Source organism: Phycodurus eques, chromosome 9 (assembly GCF_024500275.1).
Source record: "Phycodurus eques isolate BA_2022a chromosome 9, UOR_Pequ_1.1, whole genome shotgun sequence".
Classification (NCBI taxonomy): Eukaryota; Metazoa; Chordata; class Actinopteri; order Syngnathiformes; family Syngnathidae; genus Phycodurus; species Phycodurus eques.
In genome coordinates this window covers 28112026-28122802 of record NC_084533.1, presented here as the reverse complement: position 1 = coordinate 28122802, position 10777 = coordinate 28112026, and the positions used below count along the sequence as shown (strand labels likewise).

At 42.1% G+C, this 10777-nt stretch overlaps 1 protein-coding gene across 1 annotated transcript; it reads right to left on the bottom strand.

Annotated features, from left to right (window-relative positions):
- Positions 1-397: 397 nt before the first annotated feature.
- Positions 398-10551, bottom strand: etf1a (eukaryotic translation termination factor 1a). Its single transcript, XM_061686192.1, has 11 exons — positions 10406-10551; positions 9957-10066; positions 6146-6321; positions 5150-5289; positions 4902-5040; positions 4577-4767; positions 2059-2188; positions 1732-1905; positions 1569-1633; positions 1349-1496; positions 398-1084 (listed from the first exon to the last, which is right to left on the bottom strand). Exons 2-11 carry the CDS (start codon positions 10040-10042, stop codon positions 1002-1004), a joined length of 1332 nt encoding a protein of 443 aa, XP_061542176.1. The 5' UTR covers positions 10043-10066; positions 10406-10551; the 3' UTR covers positions 398-1001.
- Between the last annotated feature and the right edge of the window lie 226 nt (positions 10552-10777).

The window sequence follows — 10777 nt, the reverse complement described above, 5'->3', positions numbered from 1 at the left end:
GTTGGCAGTTCTTTCAGGTGTCAGTAAAATAACGGCAAGATGTATTTCAATCTTAATAGGTACACCAAGTCATAGTCCATTTGAAATACAAACATCTCACTATTGGAATATATGTTGGGATTCATAGTCAAAAACAGGAGCGATTTAATGTTGGTAGTATAGCAAATCAAACGAGGAATACTTCCGAAACTTGGATTTCTGCTGCTGGAATTTTGGAAAGACATTCATTTTCAACAAAAAAGTTGCATAATGATGATTGTAACAACTGGAATTGCTGTGGAGTCATGCATACATCACATCTGACAACAGGGAAATAAAAATCTTCAGACTTCTTCTTCAAGAAGACGGGCAGGTTGACGGTAGAGGTTTGAGAGCACAGGAGATGAGGAGGTAGCAATGGTTTTCAGCAGTTCAAATTTTAATACGCTGTCTCTACAGAAACCAGGTTTAAAAAAAAAAAATAAAATAAAAAAAAAAATAAAAATAAAAAAAATCCCCCACGCTCATAAAATACAACAGCAGCAGTTGCCAGTAAAAAAAAAAAAAGCATAAAGGGGAAGCCATTGGGATGGGAGAAAAGGAACAGTTTTTTTTTTGTGTATTTGTAGAGTCAAATGTTCATCTTCCATCTGTGTTGAGGGCAGAAAACAATCTGGAAACTTGCTGTTGTCGAGGGAAACGGGGCGTAATAAGGAACAAAAATGAGTTGAGTCCAATCCAACTATGGGAAGGAACCAGCACTCTAAGGCAGGGATTTATTCAGGAAAGGCTTTCTCCCTCTCCGGAAGAAATGCATTTTCACTCCTCTTCAGCCTGTGTGATGTACTTCAATGTGTGTACAGATGAAATGTATGTGCAAGGTTGTGTATTCAACAAGTAAATTGGCTGTCATTTACGTGGTCAACATAGTTGATCCCCTAACTTGCTGCGAGAGGTGGCATTTTTCTTTCATTCTTCATTTGCTTTTTTTTCTCTCCCCCAATATATCAGTCCCCGACTACCTAGTAGTCATCCAAATCAAAGAACTCGTCGTCCTCTCCTTGGTACTCCATGCCCTGGAAGTCCACCCTGTACCGCAAGATACCTGGAGGGAGAAAATGTTGACATATCACATTAACAACCAATGCGTGAACAAAGTTCTTCACAGTCATATCACTTCTAGAGCAAAAGCATAGCTGTTTAAATAATTCTAATTTACAATTGGCCTTTTATTCATTATATACGTCAGCTAATGCAAATAAGAACTATTTAGCGTGACTAACTTTTCTGATTTATCAGTATTTTTAAGAAAGTCAAATTCAAGACATTGCTATATTTGAATCTTCGGCCGCAAGTGAAAAGTGCTCACCCCCGATGCCCCCAAAGCCCTTGACAAACTGAGATCCTTCTTGACTCTTGTCCGTGACTATTTCCAGCGTGGCTCCAAATTTCTTGTAATTGTTGGCAAACCACTCTAACAGCGGCATGCTCTCAATCAGTTCGTGTTCTTGCCCCGTCTGTCAACACAAAGTCAGAGGGATTGAACACTTTAACTCAACACCATTTAGGTAAGTGTGTGCAGTCGTCACCTCCTTGTCTGTGAAATGAGACTTGTCTTTCTCCTGCTCTGGCGTTAAGTACAATGTCTTCTCATCTGGGAAATAAACAAAACACATACAGCATGAAGCTTTAGGATGCGATATTGCTGGGTTCACATTCAGGTGTCTTATGGCATATGCGGTCCATGTGTACCATTCTCAGCTCCGTTGCTCTCGGCCCCATGCACACGTAAAATGTAACGCATGGTGTCTAAGTTCTCGTAGACTATGAGGATCTCCACTGCTCCCATCTCCAAGGCTTTCAGTGTGTCCTCCACACCAAAGCAGTACTTCCCAGTGTCCTGACTGATCTCATCAAAGTATCGTCCTGGGGAGACAGAAAAGAAAGGCTTAGAAGTGTGTGGCTTTTTTTTTTTTTTTTTTTTTATAAATACAAGTCAAAGATGAGGCAAATCTCACAAGCACTTATTTCTCTTGTTGAGAGCTCTAAAAGTTACTCCACCTTGTTAATAAAACCTACCTATTAGCTTCTTTTCTTGGATGAACTTGACATTGGAGAGAACCTCTGCTGAGAGCTCAATGGCTTGGTTGAAACCATTTTCTCCACCATAGGAGATGTCCACTAACTTCAGAACTTTGGCCTGTAACCTCTTTTATTTAAACACAGAAATGTCCACTTGTTATAAAAAAAAAAAAACAGCGACAATGTCAATCAATAAATCATCCATCCATCCATTTTCTTATCCTCTCTAGGGCTGAGGGCATGCTGGAGCCTATCCCAGCTGACTCTGGGCAAGAGGTGGGGTACACCCTGAACTGGGCGCCAGCCAATCGCGGGGCACATATAGTCAAACAACCATTCGCAGTCACATTCACACCTCTGGGCAATTTAGAGTCATTGATCAACCTACCATGCATGTTTTTGGAATGTGGGAGGAAACCGGAGTACCCAGAGAAAAAACACACACGCGGGGAGAACATGCAAACTCCACACGGGCGAGGCCGGCTTTGAACCCAGGTCCTCAGCGCTGTGATGCACTTGTGCTAATCAGTCACCCACTGTGCCAACCATTAATGAAATCAATCAATTAAAAAGCATGTTTTCTATGTGTTGCTAATTATATTACAGTTACCTCCGACCAAGCAATGTGATTGGAAAAGATTCAGTCCATGATTGATGATGTGCAGTTCAAGAGTAATTTTCACTTCACGGGTGTTCAACCGTTATTTTGGCCCACATCAACAGTCAGTGGTTATCTAACATCACTGTGTGTTGTTAAAAAGATATTTCATATTTCCAGAAAAAACATGTCATTTAAAGTATGAAGGGTCATCGTATGAGGACAAAGGCAAGGAAAGAATCCCGCAGATGTCGCCACAAACCTCCAGGTGTGTTCATGTCATTAAACAACATTAAATGTACAAACAGGAGCAGACACTGGGCTAATATGCTAATGCACCTAACGAGTGCACAGTCAATCTATTTGCTTTATTTTGCATTTCCGGACTACTTTGTCTAACTTTTGATCATCGTAGAGTGCCCACTAAATGACATTAATAGGGTGACGCGAATTGATGTGAAGTTGGACCAATCGTCCAACTTGCTCGGTCAGTGAAACAGTAAAACCAACTTCATTTGTTTAATTTTGTTGACGAAGACACTTTGGCTGGTTAGCGTGTTGCGCTAACGCCACTGCTTGCTGTTATTTATGTTGGCCGAGCCGAAAAACTGGGGTGGAGCGGTGCACAAAATCCACGGTTCACTTCGTATCTCGACTTTGGGGTCACAGTTTTCGGTTTGATACACATCGACTTAAGAAAATCATTTATGTCTTGTATAGCTAGGGTAAAATTGAAAGTACAGTGCTGTGAAAAAGTGTTGCGCCCCCTTCTCAAATTCTAATATTTTTGCATAAAATGCTGTTTTTAAAATGGTGATTTCATTTATGAAGGGAAAAATAATTTTGTTACCTGGCCCTGTGTGAAAAATAAATTACCGCCCCCTTGTTAAATCATGAATTAATTGTGGTTAATCAGAGTTTTGGGTTATTTTGCACTGATCACCTCAATCAGTCAATCAAGACTTAAATAGAATCTGTCCGTATAAAATTAAGTCAGAAAAAATGATCTAAAAAAGCTTTAACCAAATAACACGATCCAAAGAAATTCCAGAACAGTCGAGAAATAAAGTAATTGACATCGATCAGTATGGAAAGGGGTACAAAATCCATTTCTAAATGTTTAGGATTCGACCGAACCATAGGGAGAGCCATTTTTTGCTTAATTCAAACAATTGTGCAAGGAAGCGTGGGCCAAAATATCTCCACAGAGATGTGAAAGACTTATTGGCAGTTATAGAAAATGCTTGATTTCAGTTCTTGCTGCTGAGGATGGTCCAGGGAATTATTAAATTTAGGGGGCCATTACTTTTTCCACACAGGGACAGGTAACTTGAAACCGTTTTTTTTTCCTCCCCATAATAAATGAAATCATTTAAAAACAACATTTTAAGTTCACTTGGGTTATATTTGTCTGATATTACATGTGCTTGATTATTTTAAACAAAGTGGGGAAACGATGCAAAAAAATAAGAATTTGAGAAGGGGGAAAATACTTTTTCCATGGCACCGTATGTGTTCAAACGCATTATTATTGCGGCCCGGTAACAAATGGCACGCGGCTCAGTATTTGGGGACCAGCGTACGAGAGCAACGGTTCCCAAAAACAATGAATTGTCAAAAAAAAGAAAAAAATTAAATCAACTAAAATGTGGAGTTATGTATGAGCATGTGTTGTGACATGTCTTGGTGGAAATCACGTAATTTCAACATGTCTTAATATAGCGAGTTTGAAGGAAACATTGTTTTAACTTCTATAGAAACCTAGAAAATGAAATAAGAAATGAAGGCGTTATTAATGACCTACCCAGATGTCTTATTAGCAAGTGACCCAGAGTTAATGAGAACATACTAAATCAGCATCATTGACTAGAAATAACCAAGAAAAACTTAACAGAGATAATCCGAGCACATACTTACTGGGTCAAACATGTCAGACTGGCTGAGCTCAGTCTTAAAGTCAGCAGAACCAGCTAAAACCATTCCTGCCACATTGACTTTGTCGTTGGACACAAAGAGCTGGACAGCCGTTTCAGCCACTTTCCTTACGTAGTTGTGCCTCTTCTCCATTCTTAGACGAGCAAAACGCAAAGCTGACTGTCCTCCTCTGCCTGAAACAAAGATGAATAGAAAGAGTCAACGTTTCATTGAGGACAAACGAATGGGAATACAATAATCAAGTCCTTGATGGGTTGTAGCAAATGTAAAAACGGGTGTTGTTTGTGCGAGCACTGTGGTGAGGTACCGTGCTTCTTAGGTAGGTCCACAGTGAACTTGTGCAGCACCTCCCTGGTGTTCCCCTGCAGTGTTCCAAACAGCGCCCCACTACCGTCAATCACAATAAAGCCAAACTTACTGTCATCCGAGAGCAGGGCTGTCAATGCCTACATTTAAAAGGAAATATAGAAAGTATGAGTCAGAATGGAATGGGTACAAATTCTAAATGAACCAGTACAACTGAAGTCCAATCTACACAAAAGAGCAAACACTCACCTCAGTATGGAACTTGTTGTCACAGAGGTACAGGGAAGTATTGATTGGTTTAAAAGGCTCAAAGTCGATATTAACTTTTTTCTCCTTCCCTTCGTCTGTAACAATGGTGCCGCAGTACACAACTAAGCCATTGGGTGGCACTGTGGAGCGAGTCAAATAACATTCATTAAAAATGAACTGTTTTCAGAGGAATATTAAACATCAAATCTTGCCGAGGCTTAGCTATGCAATCATTTCACCCTTATGCAGTATCTTTGTTACATTTTCATTCAGATGGGGTGTTCCCCGTAGGGTGGAATTATTTTTATTTTTTGACATAATTTTATGGCATAGGAAATCATAGCATAGCTCTGAGTAGCATGTTGGAGATGCTCACTCCCTTTTGCCCCAGTTTCTCAGCACAGCCGGTCACCCTGTGCATACTCTGTCAGAACATAAACAAGTGAAGGAAGGCTTGTCGCTGACTACTCAGGAAAACAAATCTAAAGAGATTAGACCTGATATTTATGAAGGGCGAGTATTAGGAGCTTTTACTCAAAACATGAACCCTTTAAGTCTACTCTGATCAATTAACCACCCTTAACCACACCTTAACTGAATGACAAAAAGTAGCATTGGCTTGATGCATCAACAAGTGTAACTGCATTTTTATCTGCTAAAAAACACACACACACACACGCACTGCACATATATGATTATGTTTTTGTTATCATGAATAGTCTTCAAGTGTTAAGATATTAGCAACATGACTTAATTGGGCATCATAATTATGCCCCCGCGTAAAGTTGCTCAAAGGCACTGAAACCCCCAGCGATGAATGTGTGCAAAAAAAATTCAAAAAATAAAATATATACATATATATATATATATATATATATATATATATATAGCAGTTTAAATTTAATTCCCCATTGAGAGTTTATAATCAGCATAATAAATTCAATATAAATTAAAGATTGCATGGCATTACATTTGTATTTTCGGTGAAGTACTTACCTTTGTTATAGAGCTTTAGTCTTTGCTGTACAGAGGTGATGGCCCCGAGAACGGAGAGTCTGTTGACTCTACTCTTGATGTTGGAAGCCGTGCCAAACTCATCGGCCAACATTTTGGCCACTCTGGAAATCTGGTCCTTAGGTGGGATGATCAAGGAGATCATACTGGTGCCATTACTAGGAAAAGGAGGACAGGAGTATGCAGTCATACCTCGACTTACAAGTGACCTGCCTCGAGTTTTTCGTGTTATGATTGTATTTTTGTCTTGGGCAAACATTTTTATTACGACGGCCAGATGGCGGGAGAAAACTTAACAACAAGGAGCAGTTTGGCACACAGTGAACAATTCCCGAAAAGAGGCCAAATGCTAGCGTCAACGTGTTTATTGCCACTCCCAATTTAAGATGACTGGAATACTAAAAATAAGACAACATTTCATGTCGTGTATCTAACTAAACACCGTACAACTGTCTGACAAAAGTTCACTCGCTCAATGCTAGCACCCGAAGCAAAATGCAATATATGAGCTAACAAAACTAGCGATTTATCTTGTCCTTTAAGAAACAGATATCTGACCAAAGTGTGCAGCGACATGTATACAGACTACATAACAATCATATCCCCATTTATGTTATACTGTATGTTTTTATAGAGTGTAATACTATAGAATGCCATTTTCTGATAAAATGAAAATAGATTCCCAAATTTTTTGTTCTTGTTTTAATAGGGTCTGAAACAGATTAAGGGAGTTCTTATTCATTTCAACGGGGAAAGATGATTTGATATTTGAGCGTCAAAGCGTGACAAGCGAATTCGACTCATTAGACAAGGCACCACTGTACACGGTTTGGAACACAAATGTCACATCACTGTAATTGGGAGATTACATGGAGCCTTGTATTCCGATTCCAATATCGGGTTAGAAGGCCAGACCGCATTAAAATGCTCCTTATACACGCCTCATTAGGAATAAACAAGACAAATCCGAATGGAATTTCATTTAGATTTGGAGGGGTGGAATATTCCTTTTGTCAAACCATTCAGAAATACATTTTCATCATGAAAACCATGAGTAGGAATCGTGCCGGCCTGCGTTCTGTCTGCGCGTGCTCTGTCTTGATGCACGGTGACGTCATCGTTTACGTATGCAAATGTGGCGGCTTCCAACCACAGCTCGTATGAGAGAGATTTTTTTTTAAACTACGTGCAACTACTTTTTATCAATCCCAACTACTGTGCTAAATAGACGACGGACCTCCATCTTGATATATGATGTGACGTTTATGTCACCGTGTGCATGTCACATATCTGTTTTGATTAACTAGCATGCACATGTATACACCAGATCGGAATACATCACGTCACATGTAAACAATTTACCAGAGATCTTCGATTGGAATGACAAAAAGGTCTGCGCGTAAACCAGGCTACTGTCTCCAACTGTGTTAGGCTATGACCAAAAGCTTTAATATATAATTACATTTGTGTTACTGGGGCAGACTATACGAATGCTTCAAAAGTACCGTAGTTGGTGAGAGAGTGAAAAGCATAGGACAGAGAAAAAGAAGACTTTTCAGTCACACAGGGGTGAGTACAGGTATGTGCCAAAAAAATAATATGAAGGGAAGGTCAATTTATTTCAATAATTTGTTTCAAAAAGTGAAACTTGTGTGTTATATTAGGTCACCACACACAGAGGGAAATATTTCAAACCTTTAGTTGTTTCAATTTTGATGATTATGGCAGAAAGACAAAAAAAATAATCCAGCATTGCACAAAATTAGAATACCATGACAAAGTCTCCCCGTGTCTCAATCTTCTCAGATATGATCACAAAACACCTGCAGCGGTTTTCCTCAGCCTTTAAATGGTCTCAGTCTGACTTAGTAGGTTGCAGAATCACGGGCAAGACTGCTGACTTGACGGTTGTGCAGAAAACCTTCATTGACACCCTCCATAAGGAGGAAATGTCTCAAAAAGTAATTATAAAATCAGCTGCATGCTCACAGAGCGCTGTATCAAAGTATATGAACAGAGTGTTAAGAGGAGGGGGAAAATGTGGCCGGAAAAAGCGCACAAGTGACAAGGATGACCGCAGCCTTGCGAGGAGTGTCGAGCGACGACGATTCAGAAATCTGGGGGCGCTTCATCTGGAGTGGACTGAGGCTGGTGTCAGTGCATCAAGAACCGGCACATACAGGCGTCTGCATGACGTGGGCTACAGCTGTAGAATTCCACCTGTCAAGCCACCCCTGAACCAAAAACCGCATTAGAAGTGTCTGTGCTGGGCTAAGGAGAAAAAGTACTGTTCTGTTGCCCAGTGGTCCCAAGTCCTCTTTTCAGATGAAAGTCAATTTTGCATTTCATTTCGAAATCAAGGTACCAGAGTCTGCGGGAAAACTGGAGAAGCACAAAAGCCAAGCTGCTTCAAGTCCAGTGTGAAGTTTCCGCAGTCCGTAATGTTTTGGGGAGGCACGTCATTTGCTGGTGTGGGTCCGTTGTCTTTTATCAAGTCCACAGTCGACGCAGCTGTCTACCAGGACATTTTAGAGCACTTCCTACCTCCCGCCGCTGACGAGCTTTTTGGGGACAATGATTTTATTTTCCAGCAGGATTTGGCACCTCCCCACAAAGCCAAAACTACCAATACCTGGTTTAATAGGCGTGGAATAACAGTACTTGATTGGCCAGCAAACCTGTCTGATTTGCACCCCATTGAAAATTGTTGGGGTATTGTCAAGAGGAAGATGAGGGAACAGAAAGCCCGAAATGCAGACGATGTGAAAGCCAATATAAAAGCAACTTGGGCTACAATCACAGCTGAACTGTGCCACAGGCTGATCACCTCCATGCCAAGCTGCCTTTATGATGTAATACATGCAAAAGGAGGCCCAACAAAGTGCTGAGGGCATGTTCATTTAATACACTTTTCAGAAGGCCACCTGAAATATTCTAATTATGTCAAATACTAAATGTTTTATTTTTTTGTCTTTCTGCCATAATCATGAAAAGTAATTAAATAAAGGCTCGAAAGATTTCACTGCGTGTGCGGCGAACTAATATAACAGTTTCACAGTTTCACTTTTCGAAAGACATTATTGCAATCAATGGACTTTCCCTCGATATTCTCATTTTTGGACACATACCTGTAAAACAGTAAGTTCCGCCTCTCCCAAATGAACTGGCCACGAGCAGGGTGGCTACGGGGGCCAACGACCACTGTGCGTGACGGACCAACTTCGATGTAAAAGTCGCTGATTCGCTAATCCTTGGTTCCGGCCAAACAATTACGTGATATAAAACGAGACTTGCTTCATAGGCTTGTAGGTCATAATACCCGCTTGACATCACGTACTGGAAGAAAACGCAGCTTGGGCGACTAATAGATGGGAGTGTAAAATAACCCAGTTCCGATTTTCACCAACTGCCTGAGCTCTCTCGGTCAAGACATCCATGGCGGCCTCCCTCCACAAATGACGTTTATAACAGCATCGCTCTTCTCATTCTAGCTGCCGGGTTCAACGGCGTTTTAGGTTGCCTTCGTGTGTGAAAACGGCAAAGTGTAAACGTCGAGGTGGTCACAAAGTTCCAAAGGTTCTTTTCCTTTCCAGGCCGGCGAATTGCGACGACGGCACTCCTTCGCTAGCAAGCTAGCAATGCTCAGCTAACCACTCCCAAAGTCGGCCCTTCGTCGCTGATGTCCAGCTGTTGCAACGGGGCACGTCGACGCAATAACCTCAGCCGTGGAACGTCCTATTAATGACCTGCCTACGTCCATCGCGCGGACGAAATCTCCACAGCGCGTCCTTACCCGCGGGCAGCTTCCAAACTTTTGATCAGCTTCTTGATTTTCCAGATCTCCACGTTCCTGTCCGCCGCGCTGGGGTCGTCCGCCATCTTTCTGCTGGGGTTGTTCAGCACCTAAAATGTAGGCAAAGGAGCGTAAATACGGTAGAATGGTCGCCGCGAGCAAAAGAAAGGTTGACATACATTCACGGTCGTGTACCTCGGCAAATGAATGGTGCGGTGTTCTTTAAGACACCGGGCCAGTATTGGAAGCTCCGACTGACCGCCGACGAGAGCCTCTACCCGGGCTCTCTCGCTCAGTAAAGCGCGTGGAGAGCTAGCAGGCCTACAGTCTGCCAGGCCCTAAAGTCCACCCTATTCTTACCTCATTCGACCTACTTCCCACCCCCGTTCCACAAGACAGCAACTGCGGTGTTGCCGTTAAAGCAGCAGAAATCCAAATAAATACCGTACCTGCCTCGGACAACGCCGCTCCGCTCCGCTCGCCTTTTTCTACTCTACGTCGAGTCGGTGGTCCGAGGGATGACGTCGCCTTTCCTGCCGGTTTCTCTCCTCCACACGCCGCGCGTGGTGCCGCCGCCTGGGCTCACATGTAGGAGGCGGTTCCAAGTGGCGGCGTTCACTTCCTGGAAACCGCATAGAAACCAATGGGAGGATGTGATCTGTGCGTCAATCGCAACACTCGACGCAACCATTGGATGACTCATGGCAAGGTCGCGTCATAGAGGAGCAGGCGCATTTCGCAGGGGGTTGTGGGATATGTAGTCAACTAGAACCTTTTCGTCCTCGGAGCGCGTACAGAAAAATCGAAGGATGCGAGGGCAC